We start from the raw sequence: 17,214 nt of genomic DNA on the forward strand, positions 1-17,214 counted from the left end.
ACAACCAAACCAGGCCACACAAGTTAAAAATAAACATTTTATGTATAGACATCCTTTAAGGTGGGCAGAGTTCCCATCACCAACCTCTCTGGGACTGGTGCCCCAACCCAAAAGACATGTGATTCGGGCCAAGTAAGAGACAATCCAGGGTCTGAAAGCAATGGAGAGTGTGGGAAGGGGTAGCGGGTGGGGAGAGGACAGAGTCCAGCTCATCCAGCTTGGCCAAGGGTCAAGGTGCTAAACTCCTGGCTCCATCGAAGCACGAGGTCCTCGCTCTTGTCCGGAGTCAGGACGGTGTACGTCTCATTCTGCAGACATCTCATGCGGGACACCTGTGCAGGGTCCGAGTGGGAGAGCCAGGAGCCAGAGATGTCAGAAGTCCAGATCCCAGGGCGGGGGCAGGGGCGGGCGTGGTTGCAGGGAGTGCAGGAAAAGTCAGGGAAGGCGGAAGCTCAGATGTGGCTTTTTTAAAAAGCAGCCAGACACACCACATAGCCTGAACCCCTCCTTTTAGAAATGAGGAGCCCGGGGCTGGAGAGGAAGTGACTTGGCTCAGACGAGTCAGTGAGTAAGAGCAGGAGGCAGGACTGACATCTAGACCTCTCTGACCAACCAGGCTGGGGGTTCTTCCCTCCCAGTGTGTCCCCAGGGCTTCTTACGGCAGCCTCCCCTTTCCACCCCCATCCCGGAACCCTTGGCCTGGGGGCCTGGGAGGGCTGCTCACCTGTGGCTGGAGGAGTAGGGACAGAGCACCGGGGGACACACCTGCTCTTCACACCCCCACCCCCATGCTCAGATGGATGCCACGGCTCGGGGTGTGTGGGGGAGGTGGAAAGGTGGTCAGAACAGGTCAGTGTGCAGTGACCCATGGAGGGGCTGATGGGGGTGGTGGGAGCAGCAGGAGGTGGCTCACCTTCCGGTCCCTGTTTCTCATCATACACTGCTGGCTTTTGAAGGCACAGTAGTTGGGGTACTGCACATATTCCGTGTCACAGATCTAAGGCAGGAGGGGGGATGGGAGGTGGAAGACTTCAGAAGCCTCAGAGCCCTTCATAGCGCCCCCGATGGCAGAAACCAGGGCAGAGAACCAGACCCTCTGCACCGGGGTGTCCCCTTCAGTGTCACCCTGTGTCTGGGAAGAAGCTGGGAGCTGAAACTAGGAAGGGGCTGCTCTGCCGGTCAGCAGGCTGCGAAAGCAGCTGAGAGGACCGGGGAAGTGAGTACCAAGGGTCCAGATCGTGGAAGGGTCCCAAGTGGCATTCCCATCTCAGGGAGCCTCCTGGGGACGGCTTAGGATGGAAGAGGTGGAAGTGTTTCTAATGTGCGACCCTGGGTGGAGCCACTTCCCTCTGTGGCCCTCACCACCCCACCCATAAACCCAGGGAAACAGCTGAGATGGTCTAAGGCCCCGTCCAGATCTAGGGACTCAGGGAGGAAAGCTAGGCGGAGGCCCTTCTGCTCAGCTAAAAGCCCTTTCTTAAGTAGTCTCAACTTGTCCTGGTCTTGATTTTTTTCTGTTAAACCACAGAAGGCGGGGGTTGGGGGAGTGAGGGAGGCGGTGCTGGCTCTTAGCTACAACAGGTTGACCCACAGGGGAGATGACTTTGCGGGAGGGAGTAAAGCTGATCCCATTGAGAGGGAAAGCACTGGAAGATTCGGGAAGGAGCCTACAGACTAAGGCAGGGAAGCACTGGATCACTGTCAGCGGCACTTCAGGCATCACCCAGAAGTTTGTCTTAGGAATGAGGCCTCCCACTCCCACCCACCAAGGGTAACTGGCAGAGATGGGACCAGACCTGTCTCGTGTCCCCAAGTCCTGTACCCTCCAGCTTCCCGGATTGCTAGTCCTTTGCTAAACACAATCCTGGTCTCCTGGGGGCCCAGGGGAGGCGGAGGGAGGGGGGAGGGTGTTGGGGAGGGGGGAGGGGAGTCTGCTGGAAAGAGGCAGGAGGCTCATTGAGGAGCAGCTCTCAGAAGCCAGGGCCCCAAGGCGCCCCCCGCCCCACATCCTAGGGTTCCCCAGAGCGAGGGACTAGGAGGAAGCATGGTGAGTGGGGTGGGGCTGACCCTGGTGGGGAAGTCTCCATCCTGGAAGCTCAGGAACTCAGTCTGGAGCCAGCTGGCCACTCGGTTGTCTTCGCAGCCCTTAGTGGCCAGCCTGGCACACCAGAAGTCCATGCGCAGCCCGCCGTACAAGTCCAGCCCGTAAAAGCGGCCCGATTTCAGGCTCCCTATCTGTGGCACGGGGCACAGGAGAGAGGTGGGCACCCTGCTCACCCCCTCAGCCCCCGGTTGCCCGACCTTGCCTAAAGCCCTACCCCCCACCCCCACCGCCACCACTGCAGCCCACCCAGCTGGGTCAGTACCTGGGTGCCAATGGTCATGCTCTGGGAGGCAAGCAGGGGGCTGACAAAGGGTGTTTTGTGGGAGCTGTCGCACTGCTGTCGCTGCAGGTTGGCCTCCGAGTGGCACTGCTCCAGCTTCAGTGAGCAGAAGTCACAGAGGGTACACGCGGCTAAGTGTCGCCGCCCCAGACTGTCACAGACCTGCAGAGGGGTGCGGCTGAGGGCCTGAGGCTGAAGTCCCACGCCCCCACAGAAGGTCCCCGCATTAAGCCTTTTCCAGAAGCTCCTCTGGCTTTTCCCAAACCCCCTACCCAAGGTCCTCCCCTCAAGGACCTCCCATCAGCTCTCTATTTCTTCCCCCTCCTCCAGGATGGTTTATTTCCTCACAAACAATCTTCATCTTCTTGCAGGTGACACCCAAGCCTCTATCATCCGTTCTAATCTCTTTCCTGAGCTCTGAATCCTCATGGCCAAGTGCCTGACAGATGTCTAACTTTGCCTAACTGAAAGAGGCTCACCGTCCTCCCTTCCTCTCTGCTAATGATAATGCTAATATTTACAAAGAGCTGGCACGGTGCTGCATGCCATGGCTGATAAATGCCTTCATCTTATTTGGTCTTCCTAGGAATAGAATAGCTACTAAGCATGGCTCCATTTGCCTGCCAGGAAACTGAGGCTCCCCGAGGCTGAGTCACTTGCTCAAACACACATCGAGTGCATGATGGACCTGGGACACTGGTCTGGCTGCTTCCAACTCAAAACCCAGGTCCTCTGCTGGAGCACCTGGGTTCAGAGCCTCCAAGTTCTTGGAGGACCTTCTTAGATGTGGAGCCGCCCATCTCCCTGTGGGGCTGTCCGCCCTGAGTGAGTCTCCTCAGGAAGATCTCGCTCGGCAGGATCTCCAGGCCGTCCGGTCAGCGCATCACAGTCACACAATCTCTTGCTCGCTCCTCATAACAGCTCATGGGGGAGGCATCATCAGGTCCCTAACCCCAAATCATAACTGAATTCCCCTTTCCTACCAAATGAAATACAACGGTTCGGACTGCCATTCGGGATTATTCACATCATGGCCTCTTTGACTCTGTTTCCAGGTAAAATGGGCTCCTTACTGTTCTTTCAACCAAGCCCTAAAATCCAATGAGCTCTCCATTAGTCCTGAACTTCCTACGTGCGGTCCACCTCCACCAAAAAATAACTCTGTTTCTATCACCTACCATCCCACACTCCTTTCGTATAATGCTACTCAATCTCAGCTCCCTGAGAGCGGGAGGAAGAGTAACAGTGTGCTCATTCTTGGTCCTTCGTGGAATTTCTTCTCTCTTTCCTCTGAGCCTTTGCACACAGTAGTCTCTCTAGCAGGAACCTTCTACTAACCCCTTCTTCTGCCTGGTTAACTTCTTTTATCTCCAGGTCTCAGGTCATCAGTTCCTCTAAGAGGCATTCTCCAATCCTGCCCCAGCATGACTTTTGTGCTCGCCATCTGCTCTCTGAACTTTAGACTTATCCGTCATGCGTCGATCCCTGTCACACTGGTCTCCATTTTGTCTCTCTCTCCCAGTGGACTCCAGGAGGACAGAGGATCGGATCTTGTTGCACTCATCGCTAAATTACCTAGGACAGAATTGCTAGTGTCTCAAATACCTAGCCAGATCAATATCTGTTGAATAGACAGATGCATGGATGGCATGCCAGCTCTTAGCACACATTTGCTAACGTGCTTTTGGAAAGTCCTACACTTCTTGGAAATAGAATTTGCTGGGTTATGAGGACATATCAAGATTGGGATCTCTCTACAGAGCCCTGGAACGGGTTCTAGGATCCCTCCTGGAAGAAGAGCTGTATCTAAGGTACAGCCACATCCTGCGGTTGGTGAACTGACTCTGGACATGACTCAAGCTTAGCAACTGAACCACAGAAGGAATTCTGGCCAGGAATAGATTCCAGACTCTGTCTTGAGCCTCCTTCCTTTTAGGGGAGCTGGAAATGTCTTTCCAAGAAGGGGTTCTCACTTGGAGAGTTTTTCAGGCTTTCTGTGGTCCCGCCCATCCTCTACTCCCTAGGCCCGTGAACTTGGAGCCAGTGAACAGCTCGGTGGGCATACCGATATCCCAAAACCAAGGATCTCATTTTCCAAGTACTGCCAGGCCTTGGCTGTCGGGGTTATGACGCAGGTGTTCTCCACAATCGAGTAGCACAGGGTCAGCAAGGCCTCCACGTGGGGCAGCTGTAGCAGGCTGCAAAAAGACCAAGATGGCACCACTGCAGGGGATGGGCCAGAGGGCCAGGGCAGACAGCCATGCCTACTCGATCCCCACTGCCCTTACCATCCAGTCTTAGTCACATGCACTCAGCATGCTGGAGGTGAGAGGCCTCCAGATTAACCGCCTCCTTTTACAGATGAGGAACTGAGACCCAGAAAGGGGAAATGAAATTTGCAGTGCTCATCAGAGGCAGAGAGAAACCCAGAACCCAAGTCTGGTAGCTCTAGCTTCAGGGTTAACCCCATGCCAGGTAGAGATGGGCATCTAGGACAGTGCTTAAGCCACAGAGCAGGTGAGGCGGGCAGCCGCTGGGTGCACCCAAAGCCCAAGCAGATCTGGGTGGGTCTGAGGCCAAGGCTGGCCAAGTGGGCTTCTCATCCCCAAAGGCACAAGGAAGGGTGGGGCCGGTGGGGGAGACAGAACGTCCAGTACCTGCCGGGGCTCTGGGATCTCCAGATGGTCTCCCCGTCATACACATCATTCATTTCATTCATCTCCTGCGCCGATCGGATAAGCTCCTGGAGGTTCTCCATCAACATGGGAGTAGACTCCACTTCCCGCACCCGGGGAGTGAAGGAGAAAGGGTTGGAGGACACAAGTTCAGACCGAAACTTGGGCTCTGGGTCTGCCTGCAGCCTAGACACCGACTCCAGCGCCTCCTCTGTGCCCTGGCCCTCCTGCTTCTCCTCCTCCTGCTCCTCCTCCTGCTCCTCTTGCTCCTGCCCTTCCTCCTGCTTGTGCTCCTGCCCCCGCTCCTGCTTGTGCTCCTGCCCCTGCTCCTGTTTGGGCTCCTGCCCTTGCTCCTGGCCGCCCAAGGACAAGGAGGACTGGAGCAGCTCCTCCACATTGCTGTTCAACCGCTCGGGCCAGGGCTGGAAGACCTGTCGTTCGGTGGCTGCAACAGGGTTTGCGAGGGACCAAGAGAGAGAAGGGAAAGGGAAGGTCAGGCTTCTGGCATTCCGTCTTTGCAGAGGGACACACATAAACATGTAAAGGCACACAAACACACACATAAACACATAAGCACACTAAAAACACATAAACACATAAGCACACACAAACCGACACATAAACACAAAAGCACACAGACACACATAAACACATAAGCACATACAAAACGCACAAGCACACACATAGGCATACACAAACACATAAGCACACGTAAACACATAAGCACACATAAACACACACATAAGCACAGACACACTCATAAACACACAAGCACACACATAAACACATAAGCACAAACACACACATAAACACAAAGGTAGAGGAAAGCAGCCTAAATTACACATGTTCACACAACCAATCATACAAAACACAGGCAAGAATACAAATATCAAAACAATAGTACTATGGTGACGGTGGTGGCAGTGTTACGGGTCCCCTTTCCACCTCCCTCACAAAGGGTCCTCTTTCCTAACCCACTTCTAATACCACCTTTTGTCCCTCTCACTTAGGAAGCACCAAGTACTTTGAATACCTAGCAACCAATCCTTTTTGGAGTGAAGATGTGAGCTGAGAAAGGTGCCAGAGGACTTCTTAACACAAGAGTGTTTTGGGGAGCAAGGAAAAATTAGTTCAGGGCAGAAATAGATGTAATGTCAGAAAACACCCTGATACAGGAAAGCCCTAACTTTCCTGTGTCAAAAAAGTAGGCTCTCCCCTTATGCAAACAGCTGCCCAAGGCTACCTCCAGCAGCTCACCTCCCCAGGTCCCTCCCGTGGATACCTTAAGCCCTGGGTTTGGGGACTCTGGGATGAGAGGCTGGCAGGGTCTCACCTGTGACGTGGGAGGACTTGGGGGAGGTCGCCGTGGTAGGTGGCGGCACTTCAGGTGAACTGTCCACCTCCTTGAGGGTATTGGGTGAGAGGATGGAGACTGGCTGGGAGCACCGGACCCTCTGCAAGGAGAGAAGCAGAGTGGGAACGCCTTTCACAAAGGGCACATTTCCACTCCACCTTATCCTCTGTCCCCAGGTCTCCTCTCTCACAGTTCCTGGGAGGAAATCAGGGAACACGGCCCTGAGTCGAACCCTCTAGATCTGAGACAGGGTCCCCTGCAAAATCAGACGCCCTGCTGGCCCACTTTCCTGCCTTCAGGCTTTTACATTTGACTTGAATGACATCACTACTGGGAGGAACCCTAAGGCTTCTCTCTGCCTCCTCCCATCCCTCTCCCTTACTTTTCTGGCAACAAGGGGGGATTGTTCACAGAGTCTGAATGCCTAAGGTGAGACGGTCTGCACACAGAATCTGGGCGAGTGTCAGCCAGTGACTGAGAGGGAGGACCTAAGGATGGTCTGGAGCCCTTCCCCGGTGACACCAGGTTCAAGCTCTGTCTTGACCTCACCTTGGCGTAGTAGACATGGTTGGAACAACGGTATTGGGTGAACTGGCAGAAGGACTCAAACCAGGAGGCATAAGGGAGGTCAGAGCAGACTGCGCCTAGGGAAGGGTGGGGCGCAGGTGAACACAGGGGTGTAATCCCTCCTGGAGAGAGGGTGTGATGGGCTCCTGGGGTCAGGAGAGCGGGGCACCCGGGCTCAGGGCCACCCGTCCCCTCGCCCTGGGTCGAGGGAGCACAGGGCTGGCCCTCACCGTCCGGCACCAGGCCGTGGTTTTCATACTGGTCTAGCTGGACGAGGGTGGGGTTCCGGCAACCGTGGGTGGCGCGGAGCCGGCAGGTGGTCTCCGCCTTCCAGGTAGGGGTCAGCAGTGCGAAGAAGCGCTCATACTCCGTGGGGGACAGGGGGCTGCCCGGCGTGGAGGTCGAGGCGGAGTCCTGGGCGGGGGCCGGTGCCAGAGGCAGGAGCAGCACTGCGGGTCGGGGACAGACCACGATGGGCCCCTCTCCGCACCCGCCGGCCGGGAACACCCACCCCGAGAGCGGGGCGTGCACTCGGGGGCTGGGCGCCTGGCCGCCAAGCTGGGGTGAGTGTGCAGGGGCGCTGGCGAGGCGGGGAGGGGCGATGGGGAGAGGCTGCAGGCGGTCCCGGGGGAAGGCGGCTCGGGGACAGTGGAGAGCTCCGGGGGCGGAGGCGCGCTCACCCCTCAGGAGTGAGAGAAATGAGCCTGCGGCGAGGTGCCTCATGGTCCCAGACGGCCGCCAGCGTTCCCCGGACCGAGCGCCTCTAACCGGCCAAGCCAGGGCGAGCAGACAGGCGGGAGGGCGGGGCCGCGGGGGGTGGGGGGGCGTCGAGACCAGTCGACGTCACAAAGTGGGGGCGGGGAAACTGATGCGAGGTTGGACTCTGCCGAAAGGCGGGGGCGGGTCCCCCGTGTGTCACATCCCAGCTCGAGGACAAGGACGGCAGGAGTGATCTGGGACTCTGGCAGGGGCTGGATGGCGTAGCTCCTGTCTGTTCTTTACCTTATTACCTATCCCATCTCCAAGCTGGCCCCACACACTGGACACTTTTTCTCCCTATTTTACAATCTGGCCTTCCAGTAGTCACACAGGGATGTAAGAGTTGGACCATAAGGAAGACGGAGCACGGAAGAATTGATGCTCTCAAACTGTGGTGTTGGAGAAGACTCTTAAGAGTCCCTTGGACTGCAAGATCAAACCAGTCAGTCCTAAAGGAAATCAGTCCTGAATATTCATTGGAAGGACTGGTGCTAAAGCTCCAATACTTTGGCCAACTGATTCAAAGAGCCAACTCACTGGAAAAGAGCCTGATGCTGGGAAGGATTGAGGGCAGGAGGAGAAGGGGGCAACAGAGGATGAGATGGTTGGATTATCGACTCAATGGGCACGATGATTTTGAGGAAGCTCTGGGAGATGGTGAAGGACAGGGAAGCCTGGTGTGCTGCAGTCCATGGGGCGGACACGACTGACTGACTGAACAACAAATCCCGTGTGAGGACTGGGGCAGAGATGGAACATACAACACAAAGTTGGGGCCTGGACAGTAGGAACTACAGAGGACACCTCCAGGTAAGCCAGCCAGAGCAGGGAATAAGATGGGGATTCCGGTGAGGAGACCCTGCATAAGGAGGGCTTAATCTATGGAAGTGGTTCCAGGTGGGCATAGACAATTCATTGGTGATAAGTTTTTGCTTTGTGTTTCAAATAAGTCAGGCTAATACTTAGTATAACAGTTCATGTATAAAACACAAGTACACATTTATTGGAAATTAAATGAAAGATATCTTATAGGGAAAAGATACACAGTCCTGAAGGTTTTGGAAACCCCTTGTCTGAGGCCCAGTTCCAGCCAGCTCTGTCCTTCCCATGCTGAGAGGTGGTGGGTCCTGGGGCAGTGGCACCACTTCAGGTTCCATGTCTGGTCCTACTTCCAGCATGTCATCCTCCTGCCTTTTAGCTGACTCAGAGGATGCAAGCTATGCTCAGCACATGTGCTAAAACAGTGTCTCTACAATAAACACAGCAGGCCAACACGTACAGCTTTTATTCACCAACTCGATTCCTTTACAAGTGAGATACTGACACTCTGCCCTGCCCCTCCCACTCACAAGGCTGGACGAATCCTCTTGGCACAGAGGAAGGGGTGCCCCTTCAGCCAGGGCCGTGGCCCAGAGGACCCGGAGGAGCCCCCCACTGGAAAAGCATGGAGAGAGTGAAGGAAGTTTATCACGCATGGCCCCCCCCCACAACGAGGGGAGGGAATCAGGAAGCTGGGGGAGGGCCCCATGCTACTGCCCCAGTCCTTAAATACAAAGCAACGGGAGAAAAGAGGACCATCCCTCAAAAACACAGCACCAACCTCGGTGTGGAGGCAAAAGGACAGCGGGCAACACCACTTCCCTCTGAAGGGGGCGGGCTGAATGAGAGCACATGCCATTAGCGGCCGCAGCACCCCTGGCCCAGGGTCTGGGTGCAGCCTCAGCACCGGAAGTGGGGAGGGGAGGAGAGGAGATGACAACATGTGCCACCCACCTCTCCCTGACCCCCGGCCCAGCCAGGCATCCCACTCCCCACTAGCCAGGTCAGGGGATGTGGAAGAAACTGTGTTGGAATCCAAGGCCCTTGTCTATTTCTTTTTTCGTTCTTGGGAGCAGCGTGGGCAAAACCTACAAAGGAAGGTGGGGGAGAAGGTGAGCGAAGGGGAGGATGCCCTCTGTTACTCAGCTCAGGGTAGTCCAGCCCCGACCACAATGCTCACTCACCATTTCCCCCGAGGCTTGGTGGTCAGCCCCACACAGGCAAAGTGGAACCACTCAATGGAGCACTGGAAAAGGAAGACGGTGGAGGAGCAGAGGGCAGGCAGCAGGGTGGGGCCAAGGAAAGAAAAGAACCCCCCAACCTGAGAGTCCTCAGGAGCATTCCCTTATTCCATCCTGTGGGAGGATTCTTGAAGGGTCCAAGGCCAACCACCTCCAACTCCCTTCCTCCTGTCCTGAGGTCCCACTCTTCGGCCCTTACCCCCTTCTGGTACCCAACTCCCTTCCTGTCCCCCAGAGCCCCCCGCCCTGAGGCAAACCGGTTCTTACGTCAGGGTTGTCACAGCCAATCATCTCCCCGTAGGAGACCTGGTGACAAAGGCAATAGGTGGGTTCGTTGGGATCCACAGGCATATCCAACACATCAGAGGGGTGGACACTGCCAAAGGTCACTGAGGGCATCCCATACTCAGGGCTTCTGCGTGCCAAGAGGGAGAGAGAGTGTCACCTGCAGGAAGGGACGCTACAGCTTGACGCTCAGAGTGGCACGAGGAGGATCCCTGTGGGGCTAGTGGTCTGTGGCTTCCCCTCTGTATCCAGCAGATACCAGAGTGATAGAGAAGGGGGCAAGGGGCGGGGCAGGGGCAAAGAGGAGCCTGTCACTTGGCAGGGTGCTCCCTGACTCACTCACGTGCGCACAAGTTTTAACTTCTTCTGGGCGGCCTTGGGGGCTTCTTCGTCGGAGTTTTTCCCTTTGGAACGAGCACGGGCAGCTTTCTTCTCCTTTTGAGTCCGACCTTCCAGGGAAGAGGGGGAGGGGCAGCCAGAAGGCAGGGGGACAGAATGATGGGTTAAGGACCCCTCCTCTCCTCCAACGTGGGGGGTCCTCCCTTGGAGCTGAGGGATGGGCTGCTTGCCCCCTCGGAATCTTCGCTCCAACTCTCATGGCCCACCCCCCTCCTCACTCTTTTTGCCTTTGCTGGAAGAGCTGTCATAGTCACTTGACTCAATCTGCTTCTCCTTCAGATCAGCCTCAAAGCGGGCCAGGTCTGTGTCCAGTCGCCGAATGTGTTTGTCCACCTGGGTGGGAAGGAAGGAAGGAGAAGGAAGAGCTACCAGGCTGGTTCCAGTAAAAGCAAACAGGCTAAGGCAGAATCCATGTATCTCCCAGACCCCAAACAGATTCCAGCACACTAAAGGAGGGGTGGAGGACCCCGAGGAACAGACGGGAGGTAGTGGGGAGCCATGGGTAGGGCCATACCATCTCATAGGTCTGCATGGCAAGCTGCACCTTGTCATCACCAAACTCCTTGCACTTGCCATAGGCTTCCTGGATCTGTCTCAGAAGGGCCAATTTTTCCTCGGAGCTCCGGCTGCGGGCACTACTCATATATTCACTGGCCAACTTGTCAATTTCAGCCTTTAGGTCTACAACAGAGACAGGGCTGGTCACAATGGCCCCCGAGTGGCAACGTTAAACATACTTCTTCCTCTTGCTCCTCGGACCTTTTGCATTGACCATCATAACCTTTGAATTAAAACACACTCAACATTCCTAGGTACTGTGCCACATACTCAAGTGATGCAACATGGCCACAACATGCGTTCTGACGGCACCTTTGATTGCTGGAAACGTTGCTAGCATAGTTGAAACTGGACTTATGGAAACACAAGGAAGGATTCTTTGCATGCTGCACTAACGCAAAGTACGTTTCTGTTGATGTCTAAAGATGCTTCTTTGCACGGCTTGCTGTTTCTTAAACCATGACCTCTGTCTCAAAAGCCATCTGGTTTCTCGTCTCAGAAACATTCTGTGATAGCTCTGAGAGCTGCAGACCAGGCCGAGTCATCTGCTGCTGCTCTTGACTTCCAGGGTCTGTACATCTACATCTCAGTATTGAAAATTAGGCCAGAGTTCACTCATGGAACAGTTCTTCTGCTTACTGTCCACCCTGCTTGGTTCATCATTTGCAACTTGCGAATATTCTCCATCACTTTTTTTTCCTGTGTGTTCATTTTAGATATTGCTCCAAACATTTTACTAGGGGAAGGCTGGTGATGCCCCCGAACACTGAGACCATAGATGCCTACTGCCTAATACTATAGCACTCAGAGAAAATGTGGATGGAGACAAAAGCATGACTCCCAACATGGTGTAGCAACAAGTAACCACAGCGAAGACCTGTGAGCATACTAGGTTTATGCTCTGCTTTATTCCAGGCCCTTGAAGGAAGGTGGAAAAACATGTATGTGGTTCAGTTGTCTCAATGGGTCTTTCTGGGTATGAACTCAAGAGCCAAAACTATATTACAAAGCAAGGAGCTGGTGTTTGGCATTCAGCAGGGAAGTTCTCAGGGGCCTATGTCAAGGATCTTAGATGATATTCATTTGTCCATGAGCAAACTGACCCAGAGTAACTTAAATCACAGCTTTAGGCATTCTAACACTCCTGGGCAGGGATACATAAGCATACACCTACATATCCTTCAGCAAGCATGGACGATAGCGCCAACAGAGACCTTCGACTATGAGAGACAAACTCGCCCACTGCAGTGTAGCCTCAAGCTCCAAGTAAATGTCTCAATGCAGCCAAACTTAATCAATGTCCAAGGACGGCCACAGATGGCACCCAATGCTTCTGTAAGGTTGAAGAATATAGTGTAGAGATTCTGATGTTAATTGCTGCTTTTCCTCCTTTTTTTTCCCCCTCTTTCTTTTTAACATCTCCTCATGCAGCAAAGCTGCTGTGTACCAATGTGAGCTGTAGTCTAAAGCCACACTGAATTTTGTGACAGTAATGTTAACAGCCCAGTGGAGTAGAAACATTCTAATCAGTCTTCCTACAAACATATCGAACATGGAGAACAGAAATGAGTCCAGGGTTGACTTTGATTTTTCTCATTTTTCCTGAGGGAGATATAAAGAGCACAGCATCTCTAAATCCTTGTACCATTGTCACAATACTCCACGAGTTATGAAAAAGCTAACACAGAAACACAGGTCATCATTACTCTCCTTTTAAGAATTGCAAGAGAATGAAAGAGAAGACAAGCAATCTAGATCAGACCAGGTGATAGGGTAACACCAAACAGGAGGAGAGACGACCACACATACTCACTCGGCACCGGGCCCCTTACTCTGCACATACCCTCTGTTCTTTGGTCCAGGTCCCTCATGAGCTGGAAGTTTCTCTGCAGTTCAAAGGGCAGGTTTTCAATACCTGGGGAGAAGAGGAGAAACTAAGACTCCCTGGACTTCCTAAGCCCTATAGCTGCTTTTGGGGGATTCCCTGGTGGCTCAGATGGTAAAGAATCTGCTGGAATGTGGGATACCTGGGTTCAATTCCTGGATCGGAAAGATCTCCTGTAGAAGAGAATGGTAACCCACTCCAGGATTCTTGCCTGGAGAACTTCATGGACAGAGGAGCCTGGCAGGCTACAGTCCGTGGGGTTGTAAAGAGTCAGACACGACTGAGTGACTAACACACACACACACAAACCCTGTAGAGTCAGGCGACTAACACACACACACACACACACGCACACACACACACGATAGCTGCTTTTAAAAAACAGGTCCAAAGAGCACTTGGTTATCCCTCCTTCAAACCGTTAGATTATCTGTGACAGCACTCATCATTCCTTTCTCAGGAGGAGCCATGTCTGTCTGTCTCCACACCTAGCTCCCCATCTCTGCACAGCTTTGTGTCCACCCTCCCCGCTTCAGTAACTTTACAAATCAGCCCTTCCCTCTCCATGCCCTCGGGAGTTCCCTGGTGGTACAGTGGCTAAGACTCCATGCTCCTAATGCAGGGGGCTCGGGTTCAATCCCTGCTCAGGGAACTAGATACCACATGCTGCAATGAAACATCCCACATGCTGCAACTAAGACCTGGCACAGCCAAATAAATACTTTTTTTTTTAATATATATATAAAAAGATCTCTTTGCCCTCAACTTACAAATACCCTCCTGGTACCCTCCAATGATCACACACACACTTCCAATCTGCTCTCCAAACAGTAGCCAGAATGTTCTTTTTAAAAATGCAAATCTGATCAAGTCTCTCCTGTTTATAAACCTCCAGTCACTTCCACGGCAATATTCCCAAATCCTACTCTGCACTTTCTGGCCCTTGCTGCACACCAGACCTCACTCAGGTCAGTCTCTGTCTATGTGCTCTCTGCTCTGTCACACTGGCCTTCTCTGAGTGCCTCGAGCTTGCCAGTGCTCTTCCAGACACTTGGCTTTCTGCACACTGCTCTCTCTGCCCAGGATGCCCTGCCCCGTCTCTTTCACCCCACTTCCACTATCCCTCTTGGCCTACTGAACTTCTGTTCATTTTTCAAAGTTCAGCTCAACCCTGACTGCCCCAGACTCCAACAAGTGCCTTGGGTTATGCTGTCATGCTATTCTATGGCTACCCTTTGGCAGGGTAGATACTTTGGGGGCACTTATCCAATATAATTAAATAAGTAATTATGTAATTAGTTATATGGTATGTCTCCCCAGCTCTCCAGAAGGGTTAGATATGTCTGTCTTCTTCTCTCCTATTTCCCTAGTGTTCAGAACTATGACATGCATACAGAGGATCCTCAATAAATAATTGAATATAAAGGCACGAATACTTACGTTTCTCTCATAAAAAAAAAATTCTCTTTCCATGACTCCACTTTCAAACTTTTAAAATGCATTCAATGCTTTAACCTATAGACTCGGGTTCACCATCAGTTTACTAAGATTAAGTCACCACTGAGTTACCAAATCAAATAATCTAATTACTAGTTCTATCCCCCCAAAAATGTTTGCAGCATTCTCACCATCTTCTTGCCTATATGTAACTTCCTATTAAGATTCCAAATGTCCTCACACACTTTCAAGTAATTTCATCACTGGCATTCCCTTAGCCAGTCCCTTAAATGTTACTATTTTCTTGAGCTTACACTTAAGTTAATCCTATTATTTTCTCACTTACTTTCTCTGAATGATCTCCATCTCATTTACTCTTACCGACTCCTGAATTTCCTATCTTGTTGATGATATATGTCTACCTCACTTCCCAAACAGGAAATCGAGAAGTCACCTTAGATTCCTCCTCCTCTCTCAACCACTCATTCAGTCAATTCTGTTATATTTACCTCCTAAATACTTCTGTCACTCTTTGAGATCAGGTCCTCATCTCTGACCAGAACTGTTATTACTAATTAATCTTGTATTACCAGGGTCATCATGCTCCAATTTACCATACATCAATTACTTTCCTTTATTAAAAAAAAAAATTGCTCCATTCAGAAAATCCGTTGGTTCCTCACTATTTAGAGTGCAAGCTTCTTAGCCTGCCTTTAAAGACCATGCACAACCCAGCCCCAGCTACATTCTCCAGTGTCATTTCCCAATCTTTCACCTCCGAGTTCTACACATCAAACACTCTGGCCTCATCTTTCCCTGATCTTGCCACAAACCCATCAGAACACATTGGCTGATGCTTCCCCCAACCTTCAATCCCCTCTCACTCTCCACACCGGCAAATAAACACTCGACCTTCAAGATTCTTCACATTCTCTGTAAAGTTTTACCTACACCTCCAGGTAAACTAGTCTCTCTTTCTCCAGTGTTACCAACTGTCCGTTTAATGTATTTCTGTTATTTCATTTGTCACACTTCTATAATTATTTATTAGAATCTGTGTCCTACTAGTCTATGAGCACCTTGAGGGGAAGGTCTGTGTGGTATTCATTCTTGTATACCCCCAGTACCTGCCATTATGTCTGACCCACAGAAGGACCTCAATAAACGAATGAATGACTCCCAACGCTAAGGCAAAAGAGAATAGGGTGACAGGCTCTGTGAAGGGCCACACAAATGCCACACAAATGGCATAAACAGAACACCAAATTTCCATCTGATGGGAACTGCGTCTTTACTCCAAGAGGAGAAGCCTTTCAGTCCATCATCTGACAGTGGTCACTCGTAACCCCCTATCCCCATGAGAAGACGCGTCTTCGAAAGAACTGGGCGGAGAACCGCGAGCAGATCTTTGTCGCTGCTCCAATGGCAGTGGATGATATACTAAAATGACCGATTCAGAACGACTTTAAGAAAAAGATTATCCTGAGGCCGGAGACCCTGAAGACAGGGGCAGCAAATATCTTCCAGGTTATGCCTACCAGCACTTCAAGAGCCGTCCCCCAGCCCCGCCGAGCAGCCCCTCCCTCTTCTACACCTCAGAGCGAGGCCTCGACCCCGCTGCCCCGCCCCCTATTTCTTCACACACTCCAGTAATTTCTCTCACGCAACCCTTCACGATTGTGACTTTCTGACCATCGGGACTTCAGGGCCATAGAGCTCCTCAGCCCGAACCCCCACCCCTACCCCTCTGTAACCCCTGACCCGCTCCTCCAGCCTGCTCTTACTGTCCAGATAATGTTCCAAATACATCCCCGCAGCCATCTTGAAGCAAAACAAAGCAACTTCCGCTCCGCCCCGGAAGTGACTGAACGCAACGGGCGCCGAAGCGGTCTTCCACCCGCGTCCGGGAGCCCTTCCGCCCTCAAGGGTAACTTCCGCCCTCACGAGGTCAATTTCCGGTCTGAATACAGCACCCGTCGAATCGCCTCCTCCTGGCGAAGACACTCGTCCCTGGCGGGGCGGCCGAGCGCGGGGCCGGCGGCGGCGTTGGCTGAGGGCGCCATTTTGCGTCCTCGCTCAAACTTCCGTTCCCTCCAGGAGGGGGACGTGCGGGCGAAGAGACTTGTCTCTTTGGGCTTTTAGTCCACAAAGAGCTGTTTTCAGCAGCCGGGAAATGTGAAGCTGGCGACCAGGGCAGGTGCCTTCTCGAGTCACGGTGCGAGGTGTAAATCCTCCCCGTTTCTGTTCACTCACGCGAATGCCAACTCTCCAGGATTATGTTTTAATGTGGAAACAGCTCATTATTTATAAAGGCCGCTTGTAAGTACAAAGTACTCCTCACAATAAAGCTGCGATTCTCTTCACCTTTTGTAAGGGTTTCTACCACTCCAGGACATTCCCGCTTGCAAAGTGACAGAGTACTGCTTGCTGGCCTTGTCCCCCCGTGTTTGTCTCCCATTTTTACTCGTTTATGTATGATGTTAACTGGCACAGAGCTGTCACAACTGGGCCAGATGGATGCCAGCTATCACCCTGACCCGCGACAAACACAGTGACAAATACACGTCTCATCAGAATGGAAAGCCACCAGGTGCAGACAGGCCACCACACTAGGGACGCAGGTGTCAGCGACCAGAACGGGCGGATGTTGGATATCACTGTCACCCCTAAGCCACACGTTCTTGATAATTATCAATGCCACATGGCAGGTTTTTATGACATTTTCAGCCACATAAAATGTTTAAAAAAGGGCAAGGTGAAACTCCAGATATACTACTGAGCAGGTGGTACCATCTGGCCACAAATCTAGATGATGTCCTACCTCAGGAGCAGCAGGCCCTTGGATAATTTA

General features: G+C 52.5%; 2 protein-coding genes across 4 annotated transcripts; both read right to left on the bottom strand.

Moving 5' to 3' along the window:
- Nucleotides 1-23: 23 nt before the first annotated feature.
- On the bottom strand, nucleotides 24-7,767 carry ACRBP (acrosin binding protein). 2 transcript variants are annotated; one of them, XM_027541139.1, is made up of 10 exons: nucleotides 7,661-7,767; nucleotides 7,211-7,429; nucleotides 6,963-7,057; nucleotides 6,393-6,513; nucleotides 5,042-5,504; nucleotides 4,450-4,582; nucleotides 2,367-2,546; nucleotides 2,068-2,235; nucleotides 914-997; nucleotides 24-332 (listed from the first exon to the last, which is right to left on the bottom strand). In XM_027541139.1, exons 1-10 carry the CDS (start codon nucleotides 7,701-7,703, stop codon nucleotides 210-212), a joined length of 1,629 nt encoding a protein of 542 aa, XP_027396940.1. In that variant the 5' UTR covers nucleotides 7,704-7,767; the 3' UTR covers nucleotides 24-209. The 2 variants fall into 2 exon arrangements, with proteins under 2 accessions (XP_027396940.1, XP_027396941.1); XM_027541140.1 differs by lacking the exon at nucleotides 2,068-2,235.
- A 946-nt stretch (nucleotides 7,768-8,713) lies between these two features.
- ING4 (inhibitor of growth family member 4) lies at nucleotides 8,714-16,889 on the bottom strand. 2 transcript variants are annotated; one of them, XM_027541154.1, is made up of 8 exons: nucleotides 16,148-16,889; nucleotides 12,885-12,956; nucleotides 10,998-11,164; nucleotides 10,711-10,816; nucleotides 10,428-10,533; nucleotides 10,067-10,214; nucleotides 9,743-9,804; nucleotides 8,714-9,646 (listed from the first exon to the last, which is right to left on the bottom strand). In XM_027541154.1, exons 1-8 carry the CDS (start codon nucleotides 16,182-16,184, stop codon nucleotides 9,607-9,609), a joined length of 738 nt encoding a protein of 245 aa, XP_027396955.1. In that variant the 5' UTR covers nucleotides 16,185-16,889; the 3' UTR covers nucleotides 8,714-9,606. The 2 variants fall into 2 exon arrangements, with proteins under 2 accessions (XP_027396955.1, XP_027396954.1); XM_027541153.1 differs by having other exon boundaries at nucleotides 10,702-10,816.
- Nucleotides 16,890-17,214: the final 325 nt, after the last annotated feature.

The sequence above is a fragment of the Bos indicus x Bos taurus genome, chromosome 5 (genome assembly GCF_003369695.1).
Source record: "Bos indicus x Bos taurus breed Angus x Brahman F1 hybrid chromosome 5, Bos_hybrid_MaternalHap_v2.0, whole genome shotgun sequence".
In the NCBI taxonomy this organism is placed as follows: Eukaryota; Metazoa; Chordata; class Mammalia; order Artiodactyla; family Bovidae; genus Bos; species Bos indicus x Bos taurus.

Coding starts and splice junctions, on each gene's coding strand:
- ING4 (XM_027541153.1), bottom strand. CDS start 16,184: ATGGCTGCGGGGATGTATTTGGAACATTATCTGGACA. Junction 10,534..10,701: donor TTCCAGCAAAGGCAAAAAGA/GTGAGGAGGGGG, acceptor CTTCCCTGGAAG/GTCGGACTCAAAAGGAGAAG. Junction 9,647..9,742: donor ACCAAGCCTCGGGGGAAATG/GTGAGTGAGCAT, acceptor CTTCCTTTGTAG/GTTTTGCCCACGCTGCTCCC.
- ACRBP (XM_027541139.1), bottom strand. CDS start 7,703: ATGAGGCACCTCGCCGCAGGCTCATTTCTCTCACTCCTGAGGG. Junction 7,058..7,210: donor CCACGGCCTGGTGCCGGACG/GTGAGGGCCAGC, acceptor ACCCTTCCCTAG/GCGCAGTCTGCTCTGACCTC. Junction 333..913: donor TGAGAAACAGGGACCGGAAG/GTGAGCCACCTC, acceptor GACCCTGCACAG/GTGTCCCGCATGAGATGTCT.